At 38.8% G+C, this 22,495-nt stretch overlaps 3 protein-coding genes and 3 non-coding genes across 28 annotated transcripts in view; 3 read left to right on the forward strand and 3 right to left on the reverse strand.

Annotated features, from left to right (window-relative positions):
* Positions 1-10,122, forward strand: part of ss (aryl hydrocarbon receptor spineless) — a 136,483-nt gene extending 126,361 nt beyond the window's left edge. For 3 of the 4 annotated variants that reach the window (XR_015292028.1, XR_015292029.1, XR_015292027.1), the window contains exons 5-11: positions 1,752-1,961; positions 3,315-3,609; positions 3,707-3,848; positions 3,921-4,388; positions 4,498-5,454; positions 6,047-6,327; positions 6,571-10,122. Coding sequence is in view for 1 of the 4 variants with exons in the window: in XM_086907953.1 (XP_086764079.1) it covers positions 1,752-1,961; positions 3,315-3,609; positions 3,707-3,848; positions 3,921-4,388; positions 4,498-5,365; positions 6,047-6,286 (2,223 nt within the window). In the remaining 3 variants the exon portion in view is untranslated. The remainder of the gene's footprint in view (positions 1-1,751; positions 1,962-3,314; positions 3,610-3,706; positions 3,849-3,920; positions 4,389-4,497; positions 5,455-6,046; positions 6,328-6,570) is intronic. The other variant, XM_086907953.1, reaches the window with a different exon arrangement.
* TRNAM-CAU (transfer RNA methionine (anticodon CAU)) lies at positions 672-743 on the reverse strand. Its single transcript has one exon. It is a non-coding gene; the product is annotated as a tRNA-Met (tRNA).
* On the forward strand, positions 1,177-1,248 carry TRNAM-CAU (transfer RNA methionine (anticodon CAU)). Its single transcript has one exon. It is a non-coding gene; the product is annotated as a tRNA-Met (tRNA).
* TRNAM-CAU (transfer RNA methionine (anticodon CAU)) lies at positions 1,463-1,534 on the reverse strand. Its single transcript has one exon. It is a non-coding gene; the product is annotated as a tRNA-Met (tRNA).
* LOC100864780 (uncharacterized) lies at positions 9,588-17,872 on the reverse strand. Of its 5 annotated transcripts, none has more exons than XM_086907957.1 (12): positions 17,851-17,867; positions 17,306-17,402; positions 17,021-17,209; positions 16,446-16,702; positions 15,903-16,074; positions 15,389-15,570; positions 15,045-15,278; positions 14,867-14,969; positions 13,708-13,779; positions 13,267-13,361; positions 12,963-13,119; positions 9,588-12,888 (listed from the first exon to the last, which is right to left on the reverse strand). In XM_086907957.1, exons 2-12 carry the CDS (start codon positions 17,391-17,393, stop codon positions 12,107-12,109), a joined length of 2,331 nt encoding a protein of 776 aa, XP_086764083.1. In that variant the 5' UTR covers positions 17,394-17,402; positions 17,851-17,867; the 3' UTR covers positions 9,588-12,106. The 5 variants fall into 5 exon arrangements, with proteins under 5 accessions (XP_086764083.1, XP_086764081.1, XP_086764082.1 ...); XM_086907955.1 differs by having other exon boundaries at positions 17,800-17,851; XM_086907956.1 differs by lacking the exon at positions 17,851-17,867 and adding an exon at positions 17,756-17,816.
* A 28-nt stretch (positions 17,873-17,900) lies between these two features.
* LOC100870220 (pleckstrin homology domain-containing family G member 5) overlaps positions 17,901-22,495 on the forward strand; it is an 86,941-nt gene continuing 82,346 nt past the window's right edge. For 6 of the 16 annotated variants that reach the window (XR_015292010.1, XR_015292012.1, XR_015292013.1 and 3 more), the window contains exons 1-5: positions 17,902-17,984; positions 18,282-18,381; positions 18,581-18,745; positions 18,831-18,896; positions 18,988-19,104. The gene's annotated coding sequence lies outside the window, so the exon portion shown is untranslated. Of the gene's footprint in view, positions 17,985-18,281; positions 18,382-18,580; positions 18,746-18,830; positions 18,897-18,987; positions 19,105-22,495 lie in introns of all 16 variants that reach the window. The other 10 variants (XR_015292018.1, XR_015292023.1, XM_012483419.3 and 7 more) reach the window with 6 other exon arrangements.

Genomic DNA, 22,495 nt, shown 5'->3' on the forward strand with positions numbered 1-22,495 from the left:
TATTATATCGTGGCATACGATTTTCGTTTGATCCGGTTGTTCTCCATTCGGACGTGTTGGAATAGCGTGTTGGAAGAGAATTTGATTCTGGCCAAAGGTATTTTATTTAGGGCGAATATTTCGAATTGCGAAAATTCGGATATAAAGTTCGGTACAAGATTTTTATTTATTTTGCGTTGTTTCGTGATCGCGATGGAACAGCGACGGGAGAATTCGATTCGATTGGATTTGGAGTGGAACGTGTTACAAACGTCTCGAAGTTTGTGAAGGATTTTTTTCTGGATAAATTTTAGATCTCTTTTCTTCTTGTGTTGCATTTAATTCTTGAAAAATATACCCTTAAATTACTTTTTTATCAGCCACTAAATTTAAACTTTGTGATATGTGGTAAATGCATATTTTAAAAGGCTGACATTAGATAATTTTTACTTTTTTTTTTTTTTTTTTTTTAACACTAATCAACGATCGAACAATATTTCTTTTTAAAATTGAACGCAAAACACAGAGGGATATCGTATCAAAGTTAAGTTTGCGTTACGAGACGCGTGTATTTTTTATGATAAGGAAAATTGTAAAAAATTTATTTTCCACGCATATTGAATGATAAGCGTGTCTTGAACGAGGATGTAAAAAAGAAAATGGAAAAAAAAAAGTGACGATGTACCTCGTCTTAGCAGAGCGTGGTTTCGATCCACGGACCTCTGGGTTATGGGCCCAGCACGCTTCCACTGCGCCACTCTGCTGTTGTGTCGGCTTCTTCCCTAAAGCTGTTTTCAACCCCTTTGCACAGGGTGAAATTAAAGTAGATCAATAATCTCCAATCTTGCAAAGATTGATTCGCGATGCTATGCAATTGATAATAATAGAATAATACGTGCGTGAAATAGAGAATACATATTTACGTAAAATTTATTAGGCAATTTCTTTCGTCGTTAAGGATATAATTTAACGATGCAATATAATTTGTTATTTAATAAATAACGCTTATTTATTATTTCTTTTATATATAATTTTAAACGCAAGATGATTCGATCAAATGCAGATAAAAGAACAGACGTACATTTGCGTTTATATTTCTCGATCGAAATTTATAATATTCGTTATATCGAATATTGAAATATTAAAAATCAAATTGTCCAATCTTGTGGAAAATTATTTAAAAACATCCCCCAACGAAGCAGGGTGGCGCAGTGGAAGCGTGCTGGGCCCATAACCCAGAGGTCCGTGGATCGAAACCACGCTCTGCTAAAGGGTTGCTTAACTTTTTACTTTTTTCTTCTCTGCTTTCATACCACATTCTTACCGAGCTCTTACCTCTTACCGTTAAAATTTTACTCGTTACAAATGAAATTTAAAGAAAAAAAAAAAAAATACTAAAAAAAGCCAATATAAAACTCAAAAACAATTTGTAATATAAAAATTAGGGAAAAAAATCAATTAACGGGAAATCAACCCCCTTAATTAGCAGAGCGTGGTTTCGATCCACGGACCTCTGGGTTATGGGCCCAGCACGCTTCCACTGCGCCACTCTGCTTCGGTGACAGAGCTCGCGAAAAATTGCACCACGTTTCAAAAAATTATTTTTACACCTTTATCTGCATTTTTCCATCGCGATACGTCTCCAACTCTGCGTATACCTGCCTTACCATAAACGATTTTACGCACTTACGTGATCTTGTGAATTTTTTTTTTTCCACGCGAAACTTACCCCCTTCTTCACTTTGTTGACTCCCTTTCTTTGTCTGTTTCAGTCCGACATCGTCCATCAAAGCGTATACGAGCTGGTGCACAGCGAGGATCGAGAGGAGTTGCAAAGGCAGCTTATGTGGAACTCGTTTCTTCCCAGTGAAAGTGCAAGTCTCCCTTTGCACGACGCCCTTTCACCCCAACACAGTCATCTCTTGGAGCGAAGCTTCACTGTCCGCTTCCGGTGTCTTCTGGACAACACGTCCGGTTTTTTGGTGAGTTGTTTTTGGTATTTGAATCCAAGTATCACAGATTTCGTTCAAAAGTTTTTTAGAAACTATAATAACTGTTGTTAAAGATAAGAATTGTTATCTTGTCTTTCGTCGAATGACTACTTTTCTCCATTGCGATTTTTGCGATCCTTGAAATTAATTTATCGTAATCTCTTGAGATAATGAAGCTCCATGCTCAATTCTCTTAAAGAGTTTATTTAAAAGATTAATCCAAGATCGAGTTACATCGTTCGAGAGACAAAAAAATCAAAGTCATGAACGATCACGTTTTAAGATTATTCGAAATATATTTCGATTGCGAAAAATCGCAGTATATAGCGTAGATCAAGAATGTTCAGATATCTTGGACAATTTTTTTCAAAACTTTCTCTCATTTCAAATTAACGTAGGAATAGATTTAAAGGAACGAGGCATCTCTCATAGAGAATCTCTCGTTATTCCCAATATATTGTTTGGATATTTATGTTGCCAGGCCATGCACGTTTCTACTACTAAGCCCAATCGATACCGGGGGTCTTTAGCTGTGCGTATCTCGCATGCCTGGTCACAGTTCCACGTTCGTTTGGGGAACGTAGTGCAACGTAAACTCTGGTTCATTCATGGAAACCTCTTCGTGCACGGTCACGCGAACGAGGATGATCCTTTGACCCACGGAGGAGGAACAGTTTCCTCGCTCGTATATCTTGCACGATCGACGAGAAATCTTTTATCAGTTTCGTTTTTCTCGCGAATCTGTCAAACAATAATTGGACAGAGAACCTGTTATTGCGAAAATGTCGCCATCTATCGATCCGATTTTTACGGCATCAAATTTTCATAATTGCAAGCGAGAGCAACGTTTAACCCTTGGCTCGCGATAATAGAGTTAATCGCGGAGCGGGGGGCAAGTCTCTCCCAGTAATTACCGCGTGTTTTCCTCCCAGTGGTGTTGGTGGTGTTTGGAATTGCGCCTTTTCTCCGAAGAAATTTACGATCTTCTACTCCATGCATCATGGTTAGCGGATTATCTTTCTTGTCATTTTTTTTGTCACGATTGATGATCAAGGGAGGAATCGTTATTCGATCATCTTGTTCGTTGTTAAAGAGAGAATAGAATCGATACGAAGTATAATCTCGTGCGATAGAAATCAGGAGGGGATTCAGAATCTGTTCCGTTTAAATTTTTATAAACAGACTGATTTTCATAAATGGGACGATTAAATAAATTAATAACTTTGCTCGCATTTCTTAATTCGAGAAATAAAATTGTAAAAACCGGACTCTTCCTTCGATCCCTTTTATCCGATCTAGTAAGTAGTTCTATTTTTCTTTTCCTTTTTCTTGTTTTACTTTCAGCGTTTGGACATCAGGGGACGGGTGAAGATACTCCATGGTCAAAACAGGAAAACGGAAGAGCCACCGTTGGCTCTGTTCGCCCTGTGCACACCGTTCGGCCCGCCCTCGTTGCTCGAAGTCCCGCAGAAGGACGTGATGTTCAAGAGCAAGCACAAACTGGATCTCGCGCTCGTGTCCATGGATCAACGGGGGAAAATGTTGTTGGGCTATTCGGACGCGGAACTCGCAAACCTTGGCGGCTACGATCTAGTCCATTACGACGATTTGGCATACGTGGCGAGTGCCCACCAAGAACGTAAGCGCTTCTCCGCGAAAACCAAAAAAAAAAAAAAAAAAAAAAAAACCATTCATATCCAATTCAACTCGTTTCAACCCGCTATATCACTTCTCAGTGTTAAAGACGGGGGCCTCGGGGATGATAGCGTACAGATTCCAAAAGAAAGATGGCGGATGGCAGTGGCTGCAGACCAGCTCGAGGCTAGTCTACAAGAACTCCAAACCGGACTTCGTGATCAGCACGCATCGACCCCTCATGTGAGTGTTTTCTCGTCTACGAGGATCCGAACAGGATCTTTGACATTTTCATTTCATTTTCCTCCACCGAAGGGAGGAAGAGGGCAGAGATCTCCTCGGCAAACGGACGATGGACTTCAAAGTCAGCTATCTGGACGCCGGCCTCACCAACAGTTACTTTTCGGACAGCGACAGCCTCACCGGCTCGGTGATGACTCCGACCCTTCCCAGCCAGCCCACGTCCCAGAGGGTGAACAGGCGGTACAAAACCCAACTGAGAGACTTCCTGTCCACCTGTCGGAACAAACGTACCAAACTGTCCGCTCAATCGTCCGTCTCCCCGCCCGCCACACCCACCGTCGCATCCGTGGACTACCTCGCGGCCGACACCAGCGCCGCCGCTGCGGTCGCGGCGGCATACAGCAACCTGAACACCATGTATCCGACCGCTTACGCGCCCACGGCAGTAGCTGCAACCACGGATCCCTCCCTGACCACGTACATCGGCCACACGGGCAACTATCATCAGACTTTGTACCCGGCAACCGCGTTGGACAACAGGTGAGCCTCCCTCTCCCGTTCACGAATAAATTCTTTCGAACATTTTCGATAAACGAAAATTCTCTTGGCGCGATCATCGCAAATCGAGTAATAATCCTGCAAATTCCAGATACCTGACCGCAGCCACGGAGAACCTGTTCCAATACAGGCCCCTGGGCACCTACTACCCGGAGTACCACACGAGCACCGCGTACAACGGTTTCATCGACGTGCCCCTGCCGACCTACGAGACCCACCAGCTGGCCAGCAAAGCCGAGGAGAAGCTGTACTGCCAGCAACTGGGCGAGTCGCCCAAGTACAGCTACGTGGAGGCTAGCAGACATCCGAGCAGCGTGAGCGGCTCGCCGTACGCGTCGAGCCCCGTCGCTGCGACCGCCTCGACCATGCAACAACAGCAACAACAACAACAACAACAACAACAACAACACACCGACATGAGCATCGTTCGAGCGGGCAGCAGACACTCCCTCGAGGGTGGGGCAGGCTCGTCGAGCAACTCGGCCGGAAGCTCGCCCGTGACCGGGGCGACGAACGGCGTGCTCACGCCGAAAATCGAGGACGTGAAGCCGGAAGTGTACGGGGGCGAGGCGCCCCGGCAGACGGTGCTGATGTGGGGGGCGCCACCGGCCCGCACGCCGCCCAGGAACAACGGCAGCTACAGCCCACCCACGCCTCACTCCACTCACTCGTCCACTCACTCGACCACGGGGGGGGATCCCCTCAAGTCGTTGGCGGAAATGAACTCGATGAACGGGGAGTGCAAATGGCGGCAGACGTCGCCCGGCGAGCAGCAGGCCCCGAGCTCGCCGAGGGCGGCCAAGCCGCACCAGCAACACCATCAACAGCAGCAGCAGTACCCGGTGACCACGTCACAGTATCAAGCGGCGGCGGCTGCGGCCGCGGCGGCCGCGGCCGCGGCGGCAAGCACTATCGGATACGCGCATCCAGGCCACGGCCACGGGGACACGGGGTCCGAGGTATGGCAAGGAGTGCAACACCACCACCACCACTACCAGTACTATCCTTACCACCATCACCACCCCGCACCACCAAGGCACGCGCCCCAGTGAGTGTCACAGATGCTGCTGCCTCACGCATTTTAAAGTAACCGCGACGTGGGGGAGTGAAGTTGCGTTCTCTCCTCGTCGTTTCGAGGATGGGATTCGAGGAGTGTTGTAGAATTTTTTTTTTATAGAGAGAGAGAAGGGGGTGTGGGGGGAGGGGAGATAGACGGGTGCGCGTCTAGTAGAGTAGTAGAGTAGTGGCCTTTCGAAACATGGTTGGAATAATTGAAAAATTGTGAAAGTTATAGTTGATCGTTGGGCATGCGCGTAACGAAGATGCATGAACAAATCTCTGAAAATCGTGTTATTCAATCATATTCAATCTCTGCATGTCCACGTTTTCATTTTTGATTTATTTGTTTCTCGTATAATTTGATTTAGCTCACTGCACTTACAAGTACTTAAGAGAATTTTTATCCAAATAAGTAAGAAAAGTGGTGGAAAGTCGAGAGAGACTAATTTTTTTTCTACCGACAAATCATTGTGATCGTTCGATATGGGTGGCAATCGAATATGAAATATACATGGCGAGTGAGATGAAACGCGAGGGGTTGGAAATAGGGGTGGTCGAAATAACGGGGAAACGCGTTGCAGCACGCCCCCGTCAGCTGTGGGAACAACGGGGACAGGAGTCGGCATGGGCATCGGGCAGGACAGCAGCACCAGCAACAGCAACGTCTTGTACCACCCTCCGCACCACCACCCTCAGCACCAACACGCGGTGGGATCATCAGCGGCGGGAATGGGCCCAACTGTCCCTCAGATTCCAAACCGGACACCGGGAGTCCTTTGCTGTCCATCTCTGAGGTGACTAACACCCTGCTCAACCAATAGCCTCCTCGTCACCTCGGCATCGCTCCGTTTCAGTGATCAAGGTAACTAAATTACAATCGTGCAGAACACGAACAGTCGTCGAAACGAAGTGAATAATTTAATATATACATTTTCATACACAAATGATCGATGATCGAACATTGCGAACACACGTGATGGTATCATTCGTCCAACTGTGGAGTGGAAAGAGTATCATTTCCTCCCCAGCTGGACGATGGAATTATAATTACAAAGCGTGTAAATAATATCGATCGATATTGCATCATATTCTCGATTGTTCGCAGGTATCTCTCAGGAGATGGTTTCACCGAGGCGGATCACAAAACGCGTCACTGTACCATACAGATAATACCGGTGAAAAGAGCGTTTCCCCGCGACACACTCTTACACAGTTTCGTGTCGATTCGTTCATCCGTTATCGTTAAGTTCTCACCTGGAGGATCTCTGCCCAGGTCGAGTCGTCGTCGTCGTCGGGAAGAATTTCGAGTCGATCCCTTTCGCTTCGTCGATCGCGAAATCGCGTGAAAGGCGATGATTGTACATTCGAAACCGGTGGAGATCGGTGGAGGATCGGTTTTGCGTGGCGAGTGATGGAGAATACGATCGATAGAAAATTTCTGCGAGCCGAACGTATCGTGTTGTGTAATTTAAAAAAAGGATACGTTTGCAACGTTTGTATCGTATCGATATCGGTCCGGGTTCGGATAGATACGACGGAGGAGCGTGGCTAGAGATCGTTTCCTCGATCATCTTTAAACGTGACTTGCTGCTGTTTCTCGTTGTCGTCTAATTATTATCAGCGCACGGGCAAAAATGTTGTCTCTCCCCTCCACGCCATCACAGTGAAAAATTTTCTCAGAGATATTGCATTTTGAATTGTTCCTTGAATTGGTCCGAGTGAACGCGATAGCCACGCTTCTTTTCTTACCTCCCTCGTAGGAGAATCGATCTCGTCGAGGAGCACAAAAATATTTGAGAATCCGCCTCGATCGAGTTGTGTAAAAAGAAAAAAAAAAGAAAAAAAGGAGAAACGCAACACACGCGGAATTTAGTTATTTTTTTAATTAGGCCGTACAATACAACAACGTGTGACCGTTGTGCCGTTTACCGTCGCTTCGTTTCGTTTCCTTGTTTCGATCCTTCGTTCGCGATGCTGCGAGCGCTCGTCACAGTGAGATATATAAAAAAAAATAGGGAGGACTCGCGAGGGGGGGTTGATTGTGATCATTTTTTTTTTTTTTTTTTTTAATGGAGTACACACGATTCTGTGATATGTGTTTAGGTATTTACGTATTTAAAAAGTGCGGTGATTTCTGAAAGGAAAAAAAAAAAAAAAAAAGATATTTTAAGATTTATGTATAAAAAAGAAAAAAAATCGACGGGGAGCGGGGCGTCCACGTTTTGCCGCACGTTCTGTACTTGTCGAGGAATCGAATCACAACCTTCGCGGTGTGTAACATTCACAATTCGTTCAATTTTCCGAATTCTGACCATGGATGGATCAAAGTGAAAACTGTGAAATTATTGTCTATTGTCTATGTTGTTGAACCTATGAAACCTTTTACTTCTTATTTGCAAAATAGTCGAATAATCGCGATTAATTGTGCGATTCGATTCCCTCTTCCTGTACGTCGCATCGTTTGCGTTTTCCTTTGCCCGAAAAAAACAAAAGAAAGACAGGTTGCGTATTCCGTTAAACGAAAAGAAAAGAGAAAACGAAAGAGGAGGAAGAAAGAATGGTGGAAGGGAACTTTTGATCCGGTCGAGCCTCGAGTCTTGCCAATGTTCTTTTGTTAAATAAGTTTGTAATTTTTTGTACTTAATTAATTAATTTATATACGGCTATTTATGTATTTACACGCGCGATTTGTATATCGACGAGGGTCTAGCGAAGCTAGGCCGAGCCTTCCATAATTTTAGACGCGTTACTCTTATTTCGCGAACGTAATAAACGTCCGTGCTCGGGAAACTGGGAAGACTGCGCGAACGAAGGGGAATGGGGGTGAGAAGGGGAGGAAGGGTAACGGAACGCCCTCGTGGCGTCGTCTCGAATCTGTCCGCTTCGAAGAGATAGGGAAAAAGAATGGAAATGGAAGGAAAGGAAGAACGAAAACAGAAAAGGAAAAAAGAGAAAAAGGAAAGAAAGGAAAATCGTGATTTTATTTCGCGCATACATATCAGAACGAAAGAGGGAGAAGAAGGAGGATGGCCTTCTCTTCCTATCCTCTTTCGCAATTTTGATTTATATATATATACATACACACGCGCATACACACACACACACACACACACACACACAAAGATATATATGTATACATAAAAGATTATATGTATATTGTATTATTTTGCAGGTTAGGAAACGTTTCAACACTTTAAACGTTTATCGATTTCTACGGCGAGAAAAAAAAATCTCCTCTCTTTTTTTTCCTTCCGATCCCACGCATCCTTTTTCCAACCTTTCGAATTACGATTATTCTGTAACTCTTCTACCTACTTCGTGTCGTTGTAGTAGTTGTGTATACAATAATACGAATGAATATTTTGCTATCGATTCTTTGTAAAACCATCCAGTCCGTTGATCGGCTTTTTTTGCGACACAGGACGAATTTGCTCGAGCGCTCGTTACCGACCCGTTCGATGATTGTACAATTATTTCCGAGGCGAGTTTCTCGCGAACGAATCGAAGAAAAAGGAAAGCATCGACAATAAGAGGGGGATCGTTACTTAGATACGTGTCAATTTTTCAACTTTCCCTTGTTGCGATCCTTTGAGAGAAAAAATCGTAAATACCGTCGAGGATGAGAAACGAGGAAGAAACGCGTCGGTAACGAGTCTCCACGAGGTATCCACACTGTAAATTCACATCTTCGACCGTTAACAGCTTGAAACTACGTTTCTTTGCAATATCGTATGAAGATCTGCTATATCGAATAAGTACTTGAGTCTAGTCCATATATAAAGCGAATTAACGATACGTCTCTACTTATATGCCTAGGTTGTAATAATATTCTCACGACGCAACCCTTGCCGACAATCTTTGCTTGGTAAACGAATTACCTCTCCACTGTTGTACACATGTATCTATACATCGAACCCGCGTTAACAATCCTAAACAATCGTTCGTCGATCCTCAAATCGAGATCAAACGTTTTCACACCTTTTGCGTCTATCTTTATCCGAATCTATCTATCGATAATGCGTCTTGTCGATTCTTCCGCGAAACTTGTTCATCATACTTGTGTATCTTCATTTTGTGTAGAAGTATTCGATCAGAAATTTTGTCTTCTTGATATTTCGTTCAAAAAAAAAAAAAAAAAAGAAAAAAAAAAACAAACAAATCGATTTAAAATTTATACGATTCGAGGATCGACGCCTGGCCCCTTCTTATTTGGATAGAGTAGTGAGAATATTCTGACAATTTAAGCGCACATGTATATTTACTGTATATTTAAAGTAAGATATCTTCTAACAAGCATAGATAAGATTTAGTCTATATATATAATATATATATATATAGACGATTCTCCCCCGTAGTTATCCACATAGATCAAAATACGTACCTTATTTTATAGCGACCGGTATCTGCAGACAACATGCAATTCAATCGTCGTTCTATCGAGTTTAATCATACAAAATGGAAATTTTTATCGTTCCCTTATTATTATACTTCAGATCGAATGCGAATGAACGTTCGATCGCGATCAAATAAGTTATCACCTGTGTGCCTGTTTCGATCGAGAGGACTATCACAGACCAGTATGAGACCAATATTTGTTGATTTCTTACGATGTAATAAGGAAAAAAGGAGAAAAAAAAAAAAAAAAAAATTCAGAAAATACTATAGCACATATCGAGAAGAGAATTAAAATAAATAAATAAATAAATATATATATATATATATTTAAGATAAATATCAATTCGATCCTCTTTTTTCGAAAATTTCGAAATGAGATAAAGAAGAAGATAAAAATTATAGAGTTAAAAGAAATATCGTTACATATCAACTTTTTAAAATTTAAAATTTGCTCAACGAAAGAGGCAAAATTTACACTTTGCAGATATCTCGTTACTTGTAAATTTAACTCGATTTAATCCTTAAATTATCAATTTAAAAAGAAAAGAGAATAAAAAAAAAAAATAAAATAAAATAAAATATCTTAAGTCGTTTTTCGATAGATATGCATATCTCGGAAAGCCTCGTCCTCTGGCAGAAGAAAACACGTTGCATTCTGTTCTGCAGATGTTCTTTTATATATCCGAATGTATCAAAGTGAACACGATAATCATGCCAAACCAAACTTTGAAACTCTCCTCGATCACTCCATCCAATTTATCTCCGATATTATTCTATAGAACCTAATTACTTATTAACACTAAACTACTAAATACTAAGCTCTACGAAATGAAATTTTAAAACTGTATCAAATGTTTATATGAAATAAATTATAATAATGCAATAAAAAAAAAAAAGGGGGATCTATCTTCTCTTAGCAACTACGCAACTACGCACACGTGAAGGGGAAAGAAATAAAAAGTAATAAAATAAAAGACACAAAGAAAAAATGAAATTTTACACAGGTGAGAATATTTCCATTTTTTTTTTTTCAGGTATATTTCTTTTCTTTCTCTTTCTTTTCTTTTTCTTTTTTTTTTTTTTTTTTTTGTTTTATTTATTTCAATTAAAAATGACTCGTTACACTTATCATAGCAATATGTATGTAAGGCCCGTACTTACAATACATTGAAATCATCGGTTTAACGTATGTCGAACGTGTATCAATACATGTAACTGAATCAACAGTATATATGCATCGCGATTTTTAAAGTTTTAACAGTTTACTCTTTCACTGATTCGAGATTAACAAATGCCACTCGATACATAAATGAAGACTCGCGATTCTAAGGAAACAAGGAAAGATTCGAAGAGTCGTGATATCTACGCGTATTTATTCTCGAATGTATCGGTATTTGAAACTCGTTTGCACCTGAATTAGTTTCATATAGTATAGTATGCAGTGTACGATGCAATCAAGCTTAGTACGAGAATATTAATAACGATTCGATATTTATTACTCGTATGAAATAAATCGACGTCCGACATGTTTTAGACGGAAGTTCGCGCTAATCTATACGATCTCACGAAATGCAGGCTAATATTTGTTTGTATAAAATGGATACATCATTACAAAATAATGATATCGGAATCGTGAATGAAAAAAATGTTCGCTGACATACATGAGTGTCTGAGTTACTTTCCATAGTAATGAATTGTGTGGGAATAGGATTAAATACAGAAGAAGAAGAAGAAGAAGAAGAAGAAAAAAAAAAAAAAGAAAAAAAAAGGATATATAATTAATTTCTCTTTATATATTGAAATAACGCTACAGTTAAAAATCTGACTGATGTGAGAGCGAAATAATTACAAACTGTCCGGAGGGTATTCTATATATATATATAGTTAAAGATAATGTACTCTTCGAATGAGCTTAATAAAACTGGGAAGAAGTGACCTAATCGATATTCGATATCACTACAACGCGCGCGTAGCTGAGAAATTTCAAAAATGGACAATCACAATTGAAAATCTTTACATTTCCGATAATATTTTTTTTTTCTTTTTTTTTTTTTTTTTTTTTTTAACATTATCTATCATGGACAAAAGATGTGTCTTTATCTTTTTATCTTTCTCTTTTTTTAAATTCCTTTTTTTCTTTTTTTTTTTTTTCTTTTTTCTTTTTTTTTTAATTTCGTACGAATATCTCGAAAATCTTACTTAATTATGAATATGTATATACAACCTTGGCTAGAAGTTGGTCAGGTTCAATTCCTGTACCGATGCGACGACGATTTCTTACCGTCCCGATGATTCGACTGCCTTGATCTCGATCGTGATTTTCTATGATCCCTAGATCTAGATCGTGTCCGTCTTTTACTCCTGGAAACGTAAGATTGCGAACGTTTACGTTCCTTGGAGCGTGTTCGAGATCTGTCTCTAGCCCTGGATCTGGATCGTGATCGTCGTTTATCCCTCGCACGGGATTTACTCCGTCTAGTAGAATAGGATCGACTTCTTCTTCTGCCTCTCGAATGAGAGCGCGATTTCCTTTTTCCCCTGGAACGCGATCGCGACCATTTCCTGGTGGCCGAGCTGGATCTAGATCTACGACAGCTCCTCGAGCGAGATCTACGCCGTTTTCGATTTCTCGATCTCGATCTATGCTTCTTACTGGACCTATAATTGCTCGAAGACCTTGAACGATACTCTTTACGAGACTTTAGCGATCTAGATCTGGATTTGCGTTTGTGTCCACGCTCGGAAGAACGGGACCGAGACTTTCTGCCTCTGGATTTACTTCTACTCTTTGACTTCCTCTTTCGATATTCACGATCGCGGTCTTTGTTCGATCGTTTCTTCTTCACCGAGTTATGACTCGAGGAAGAGGTGGTAGTCTCGGAACTGCTAGATTCGGAATCGGCTGATCCCGATGGAGTATTGGTCTTTGCCATATCAGGCGGCGCTATTTGTTGCTGTGGACTTTGTCCGCCGCTCGACAAAGTTTCAGACGCTTCTCTTTGATTATTTACCGTTTCTTTTTCATCAACTAAAGTAGTGATGTTACGGAGTTACGCTTAATCATGTAATAACGACTTAGTTTTATTATATTTCGAAACATACCTGAGTCTTTGCAGCTTGTATTACCAGTATGATTTTCCTGTTGTTTATTATACTGCTCGTCGTAACGTTGCTCTTCCCTCTCATCCTCCTCGGCCAAACGCGCCTCGATTTCCTCCTCCGTCTTTTTGAACGCTTGTTGCCGCCGTTTCACCATTTCCTAACGCAATAAAAGATCATCAAATAATAACGTAAACGTTTCTTTTCTCTCTTCTCTTAAATTATTATTGATGAGCTTATTAAACTTTGTTCTCTTATTTTCAAGAAAACGAAAGGAAAAAAAAATATATATATATATGTAACATACTATGAGTTCTTCATCGCTATCGTTGTTCTGTGTCTGTACGTGTTCATTTTGCTCCTCCTCAGATTCGCTGTTGCTGTCGCCATAGATGCCCAGACCTATACGACACAAAAAATATATTATTCTTGTTCCGCCTTTATAATAATATAACGTTTTTTTTTTTTCGTCATAACAAAGAGACATACGCTCGACCACTAAATATGCTGCCGCTACAATTGAAAAATGTCCTGAAAGACATCTTCGTTTTCACGAGAGAACTTATAAGCGAGCATGGCTACAAAAAGTGGTACAATGCACGAACGCATTTTTTTATTTATTTTTTTTTTTATTTTTATTCATTCATATTTATTTATTTATTTATTTATTTTATAGAAACAACTGCGTATACACGACCGGTTCCTAGGATGACCGTGCGTTGAAGATTACAATAACTTAGAAACTTACCAAGTTTGCGAGTGATCTGAGCAAGAGGGGCCATGTTGTTGAGGGATGCGACGGGGATCTCTCCTGCAGGGACTTACAATACACACGCATTTAGTACCAATGGCTAAGTGCTATCATCAGGATACCCCCCAAAATTAAATGGTACTGATCACCGATATCACAAGGAGAGTCGATCCTGCCATCAATCCTCATATACCTTAAGAAATCTTTAATAGCAATCCTTTTAGATATTGTACGAAACTGAAATTTCTTTTGGTAATGTGACGTTAGTAGAGGAATCATATCAACGATCAGTTTACGTGCAGAGCCGTAAGAGGTAAGAATATGAATGAGATTATCAATGAAAACAGATATATGGGTAGGACCGTTTTGTTAAATGTTAAAATATTATCTGATAACTACGATATATATATAAGCAAGTACAAACGTATGTTGAAGAGAAAAATAAAATTAATTTTACGTGATTCTCTCATATCTTCAATAAGATAGTAGTCGCGTTTTCGTAATAATTACGAATTGATCCGATTGATCAACAATTAATTAAATCGGATCGAGGAGCGGATATAAAAATTTGCCAAGATAAAGATATTTGCCCTTTACGCGTTTTTTCTCTTTCTCTTTCTTAAATGTCGAAAAATATCGAATCTTATCATATTTTTTTCGCCAGTTTTTCTTCCTTTTTTCACGAACGATTTATCCTGTGAATATTTAATATTATAACTTTTAAATTTTTGATAAATAATAAAAAAAAACGATTCGATAAAAAACAATTAATCAAACTGATTGTGTAAAAATTGAAAGTTTAGTTATGATAAAACTGGGTGATATGGTTGTTTTTTTTTTTTTTTTTTTTTTTTTTTTTATATATATATATATATACGTATATAATATACTACTTAGAGAGAAAAAAAAATAATATCACTTATGGTACGTGTATACAAAATCCTGGAAAAATAAAGTAGGATATCCTGAAATCATCGAATAATTAACTCTATGAATTGAACAATCTTTGTTTAATGTTTAAAAGCTTATATTACACAAATGGGCAAATAAAATTCACCGCAACACTGCACAAGACTCGTATGAATCAGATTCTGTGCACTGGTGAGCGAAATATGAAATATCAATTTGTTAGTTGTATCGTGTGTATCTGGGGTACCTTTGGCACGTGCGCGGCTCCAAACCTCTCTGCATATAGCACCGATTTCTTCGTTCGTTACCTCCAGAAGGATTTCGGTCAACGATCTCCGCACCTTTAACATCTATACCGAAGCAAATCTTCGTAATATGGTAAAATCTACGATTAACGGGATAAATTTGATCGGGATAATATTCACCACATCCTGCAGTATCTCTTCTCTCGTCCGTTTCGGCGTAGGTATGGTCGCGTTGGACGTGGTTGGACTTCTATCCGCGTGAGTATGTGGATCCGGTGAATCCGCGTCTCGAAATCGTGATTTCCGTGGACGAAGAAGAATGTCCGGGGTACGTTCGAAATTTTTTTCAGTCACCTGCTGATTATGTATCCCATCATCAACATCTTGTTCAATTTCCTTCTCGGAATCAGAATCCTGCGTTTCAAAAAAGTAACGAGAAATGAAATAAACGAGCGTTTTCCAGGATCATTTAACGTAGCTTTATTTGCGAAGCACGCAATTAATGCATGCATTTGGACACCTACAAATTTGCTTTTACAAGGATTCAGTACAGCCCGAGCTTCATCCTCGGCTTGCTTTCGGGCTTCTAACTCTTGTTTCCTTAGTATCTCTTGCCTTTCCCTTTCAACAGCTTTCTGTTTTTCTTTTTCCATTTTTTCTAAACCCTCCCTAATCCATGCTGGCAATTGTCTACGTTTTGCCGCGTCTAAAGTAAAAATATCCTCATCGTATGTACATTTAATCACGGGCTAGCAAGATGTTATCGTAAATGTTATTTGACAAACACGGTGGAGGAGAAAATTTAAAATTATACAATACAGATTAATACAATTAATTGTGTTAAAGTGATGATTATGATCGGATTAATGTCAAATTATAATAATATTATGAATCATTGCATGTCTTTGTAATTAACAATAATCATAATATGATTACATTACATTACATTGCATTATTATCCATGTTATAATATAAAAAGTATTAGTACTTTTCGGTCATAGTTCTTAGAATAAGAACTATGTACTCTTTCGTACTTACCTATGGTTGTCGTTGTATCCTCCTCAGGTGTCTTTTCCCTATCTTCTCGACATCTTACGGTATCCATTGGTCTCATATGCGGTGCTCTATTCGCATGTCTGATTCCTTTCATAAAAGGAGGTGGTTGAGGAGGTATAGCAGTAGGCGGTTCTCCAGACCAATAATTAGTCACCTAAATACGAGATACTTATTATCTTTAATCTCTAATCCAGTCTAATCTTTATACCGTTTCAAAATATCAATCCTTTTTTTAATCATATAAATCTCTCTATCGTACGATATTTTATGATTTTTTTTTTTTTTTAATGATTTAATTAAGGAAAATGAGTAGAAATCAAATTGTAAGTTCAATTCAATAATTCAAACTACAGTCAAATATCAAACAATATTTTCTCTTTTCAATTTTACAATACACCTTTTTTTAAGAAAAAAAAAATAATATCATAATTTTATACACAATTCTGTTCCACTAAGTCTAAATAAAAGGGAAAAATATAGGAAGTTTTTTGGTGCTCTATGTTATATTAGAAATACAATTTTAACCTGACTATAAGGTTGTGTCGGAGGTACTGAATTATAAGAATACAAAGATGGTGTTGCTGGTGGTGGCACGCTAAATTCTGATGTTGTAGATATAGTTGGAGCAGGTGGAATAACAGGCACTGTTGGAATTCCCATAGGTTTTCCATCAGAACCTATAGAAACACCTGGGGGAGGTACACCAGTCCATTCCCATGTACCTGCACCAGAACCTGAAGTATTCCAATGGCCCCACTGATTCCACTGATTCCATGCTTCGGCTGGTATTAAACAAGATATATCATGAAGGATATATATTTCAGATATAGTTTAAATCACCATTAAATAAGTCTACAAATTATAGTTGTAAATAAAACAAAAAATCAAAATATGCAAGTATTATTTTTCTTTAATTGAACAATATTTGAATAATATTATTTACATAATAAATACACTATAATGTTACGATGAATCGATTACAAAAATTAGAATAATCATTTTTAATGCATTCATTCAACTGTAAATATATAAAAATTTATTAGAATTTACTTATTTATTGTTTATTAATTTTTATTGGATCTCTAATTTCCACATACTACCTGATCCACTAATTGTTGGTGCAGGTGGCGCAGGTGGTACGTCGTCTTCTTTTGTGTCCATATCCATTGGTGCCTCTCCGCTACCATCGTTCCCAGAGCATATAGGATTAATAGTAGGTGGAGGTGGTGCCGGTGGAACTACAGTTTCTTTCATTTTGATCCATTGTTGAGCTAATGCTGCCCAATCAACTGAATGGTGGTCGAAAGTTTTACATGACAAATAAATGTTACACAATCATGGTAAAAAATGAATCGCAATGCTGAAATACTTTTTATACCATTTACCTTGATCATTACTCATATTCTGATAAGCTGAAGGATTTAATGCCCATTGGGTTGGATAATCTTTTCCGTCAAACATATCCCCACTCATTTTTTTCTACTAATTCCAGAGGAAAACAACAATTATGAATCAACGCACTTTAACCTTGTGAGTGTATAACACAAGACATTGGTTAGCAATGTGAACTTAAAAGACTATTGAGTACAATGCATTGACTACATGATGGAAAAATGATTAGATTTCGTTATTTTTTACCACTTTCACTGCACCGATCAATGTTTTAATACACTTCGAGGCGCCCTATTGCAATATATGTATGTTACTATGTATGTAATATACACGACGATTATAGACACAATTCGCGAAAATTTATCGCGCTCAAAGCAGCGATTTAAGCCATAGATTAATGTAGCCGAAGATTAAGTTAATGCAAATTTACATTTTCTACGTACTTTTCGTTCACTTAATTTTTTACGAAACTACCAAACTACTTTACCGGAAAATATTACATCTCCACTAACGGTGGCCGCGAGGTGTCACAACTTACATGCAGCAGCGTTTCCATTAACGAAAGTGAGCGTAGCGCCACCATTGGAGTTCTAACTACATGAAAACAGGAATAGTTGGAAGACGAAAGAACGTTCATCGCAGTTCCTATTCTTTCACGTCTCTTCAAATCAGGTATTTATAATATTTGTAATAATATTTAATTTATCATTTGAATTATTTCAATTTCATCTTGAAACGTATACAATCTACTGTATCGTGTATAACACACGCGATAATTATAGATGACTTTACTTAAAATAATATTCAACGTATCGATGTTATTCAAATATTCGTTGCGCTTCTTGCACTTTGCGCCAAAACTTTCCGCCATTATATTTTCTTATCTTCTGACAATTCAAATGTGATTTTAAAATATGTGGAATTTAAAATATTTGTATAATTTGTATTTACGAATATAATAATTTTCAGTGATATTCGAAAGGTTCGTTTCGAAATTGAAGATTAGAAATAGAAAAAAATAACGATCATTGAATTAATATTTGAAGAGTATGACAAGAAAGTATGACAGGTGAGTTTTAAATTATTACTAAAGTAGATTTTTATCTCGTAAAATCATTGTTTCGGAACAAAGAAATATTTCTTGTTGTTGTATATATGAAATTCGTATTAGAAGTATTTTTATTTGAAATTCTTCGTAAGTGTCTTCATCATTTAATTCAGAAAATTAAACAAAATTAATGAATTAAAATGGCAAAAATCTAATTTAGGTTTGAATCGTGTTGCTGAGGATAACGGAGTGAATTAATGTGTTAGTGGGGATGAATGTACCACCCTGTGTCAGGTGTTATAGCATCTAGCCTCTTCGATACAAAAATAGCTTCGTGGCAAATTGAACGACAAAGCTCTCTCGTAATCTCGAAATATTAAAAATGGTATATTTATAGTGATTTCTCTGTTTTGCGATTAGATACCTTTATAATTAAATATATTTAGTGATAATTTTGTTTGGAATTTCAGTAAATGGAATATACACGGAACGAATATAATGGAACTTCAATATAACTTTACGTTATGAAAGAAAAAGTTAGTGCAATTTTCTTATGAAATATTTATTTTTAACAGATTAATAATTAAATAATAAATAATACATTTATGATTGATTTTTATTAACCAGATTTTCAAAGTCATCAAGATTAACGGCATTAATGGTACAGTATATATATATCGATTGGTCGGATGATCCACAATTTCAAGGAGACTAGATCCCGATGATTGCTGTTTCTCGCCTCCCGTAAGTGTGCCTCAACGAATACCTATTGTTTAATGCAAATCCTACCTATTGTTAATTACAAATTATTTCCGACGCAATAACAGCGTCGTTCCAATTAATATTTCTCCACGTAGTGGCAATCACATTGAATATCGCGCTTCGGGTTTAATTCTGTTCTGCGAAATGCAGCGGATTTCTAAAGCTAGGTTGTTGACTTAATAAAGACGCCGGTTGAATCGCGCCACGTTCGTGTGCCACCATTCACTATGCGACCGTGCACAATACCGCCAATTTGCCCTTTCCTCTTTTAATGCATTTTTACCGCGACGCTTAAAATTTCTCTCGTCGATCAATTTGAACGCGTTAGATTTAAATCACTTATAGATAAGATCTAAGATAGATAAGATATTAGATCTATATCTATAGAATAGAATCAAGCCAATATTACTTATATAACTTTTTCCTATTTAACCTATGAACTCGAGAAAGAGAGAGAGAAAGAGAGAGAGAGAGAGAGAGATAGTAGAACCATCGCAAAGAAATGGGATGGAATAATGGAGAAACGGAATCAGTGTTGCGAAATCAGCTTGGATAACAAATGGAATAGATTTAGGTTAAACGTTTTATCGATTCTTGCAAACACTCTAGAGAAACGGCGATTAGTGCGACGATTCTTCGGATGGACACCTGAGCAAGTCCCCTAACTAAGGATGTCAAGGAAACGACGAAACTTATTTAGCTTAGTAGTCGATATAATTCACTCGTTCGACTCGAAGAAGAAATATTACACGGTAAGATGTGACAAAAAGTTCGTGAAATCCTTCAAGGAGGAAGAACGTTCAAGAATTCGACAATCTGCTTTAGAGGACACGGTATCGATCTGCTTACTTACACGGCCTAGAAATAGACAATCCTTATCGACATTTTCACACGTGTGCCAAGGGAGGATGCGTTTCTGAAGTTCGAGGAACAGCTGGTTCAGTTCTCTCGCAGGAACTATCTCGTGAACTTTATTACATTTTGTAATGACGTGTATACACATATACATATGTGTATAGAAATGTACTGTGACTCCTTCAATACTCGTAAAAATTTGTTATTGGCTATAACAATACGAATGTGCCAACATATATTCGATAAGGTTTTCAATCGTGAACGTGAGATTCGTTATTGACCATTTCTTCTTCTTCTTTTTTTTTTTCCTGGAAACAAAATTTAACTTTGAAAGAAAAGACAGATTTTAAATTCATTCGTTGTACAAAGAGTGAGGTTAAATCGTTACAATCGAACAGTTTAATGTCAATTAGCATTTTTTATGCAACACGTTATATATCCATAAAATATCAATTCCTGCGTTTCGTCTGATCGTAAAATGCTACCTCGACAAAAGTCATTTCACGGCTCTCGAATATCGAATATGCCAGCAGATTTCCCTCCCTTCGCCGATAAAACGGCAACATGCTCGTTTTATGGCCACGCTAGTTCCAGAACTTTTTATAACGCATTTCAGACATTAACGTGGCGGGTATTTGAAATGCGGACATTAACGGTGTTCTAGGTTTCGTATTGCAACGTGTCAGGTTATATACAAACTTCCTGGCTCAGTCTCGTCATCCGAGAAAATCTCATTTCATTTTTGCTAATTATTATTATTCTGTATTTACCTTGAAATTGTTTCGTGCAGATATGCGAAAGAAATTTCATTTTAGATGCAAACTTTTTTGAAAGCATTTTGAAGGAAAGAAATAATTAATAATGATTTCTGATCATGATTATCGTATCAAGCATAATTTATTACAATTTTTACAATTAAAATTTTGTACTATTATTATCATTAATCATAATCACAGGAATCATTGAATTTCGGATATTTTAAGAAAAATGTAGTAAGTAATTCCTGTATGATCTTTTAAGTTTTCCTTTATTGCGGACTTCATTAAATCGCATTGCGAGATGAGATCCTATTGTTAACGAGAGGTTGCACGCTTCACAATATAATCTGATACCAATATAATTCAAAGGAAATACGTATTAACAATCTCACGTACCAAATTCATCTTTATACCATACTCTTACTCGACATTAGATCTACGAAGCCAAATCAGTTTTCTCCTTGCCAATTATCGTGCGAGCATTCGAAAAATTTTTATGCAAAATGTTGCTAACATTTAAAAAAAGCGTAACCGTTATGCAAGAAAACATAGAAGTCGACTGTAAATCGTGAAATCGAAGTAAATCGAGTACCACCACATCTCTTACCTGTTTCCCTAATTTCTCAACCCGACGAGATAAAATCTGTCTGATTTTCCCGCATTACGCGTGCACATTGCACACGTCGCGAGGCATTCAAAGAAACGAAGATATCCTCCTCTCGCGCGTGGATCCCTTTTATCGCGGATATCGGGGCACACGGTAGAAATTGGCGCATGGGATCGCAGTTATCGCGGCGATAAGGCGCGACGATGATGTGCCGTGCTCGATAAGCGGATGGATTCCAACGACTACCTGATTTTTTAATTCCTTTGTTTACTACGCGAGCGGGATTATTATCGAGTCGAATTAATCGGTTCGGTTGTGCCGCAGTCAATTTTTAAACCGTGTGCGCGAGAGAACGCGGTGTAATCGTGGTGAAGCGCGAACGATCCGCGCCAGGAATTTATTAATCGACGCGTTAACGGGTTCAACGAACTTGTTCAGCGCATATTTGCGTATACGCACGATTCGGTTTATTTTATTCGTTGGAATGGTGGTGTACTCCCATCATGGTGATCAGTGAGTACACACAGCTGTATGCTTGTGAGTTCCGAGTGGTTTACCACGGTTTCGAGATCGCCAGAAATCTGTGCGAACCAGTTCCTTCGTAATTTCGTTTCGTATCGACGACGTTCTAAATATTGGACAGGCGCGGATCGGTGTAATAAATTTTCACTATCATCTTCTTCTTTTTCAAACAATACAATATTATATCTTCCGTGCAAAATAAATCTTCTCGATGATTGGAGGAGAGAGAGAGATTGAGTTGGGAAGAAGTTAAATCGGGGATTTGAAATTCGATACGATCGCGATATTGGTCGGGAAAAAATTCCACTCGATCCACCGATTGCCAAGTTTCCATTTACCAGTCTCTAATCTAATGAACTTTGCGCCACCTTGAGCAACCTTATCGGTGCATTCACGAACGTGGCAACGCGTTACGTGGTGCATCGATTTAACCGTGCGGTGCAAATTTTAAGGCCAGCCTTAAACACCGCGGGAACCGCGTGCTCGATACAGAGTTTCGTCGATCTCCCTCCCTCCCTCCCTTCCTCACCTCCTACACGATTTATATACATCGCCGCGCGTCTATTTTTAACCGACTCGTCGTCGCTTATCGCTTTTTTAATCAACGATTTCCCTCCTTCGCGGAAGATAG

This window comes from Apis florea, unplaced genomic scaffold (genome assembly GCF_048593485.1).
Source record: "Apis florea isolate Af1SG1 unplaced genomic scaffold, ASM4859348v1 contig_3034_pilon, whole genome shotgun sequence".
Classification (NCBI taxonomy): Eukaryota; Metazoa; Arthropoda; class Insecta; order Hymenoptera; family Apidae; genus Apis; species Apis florea.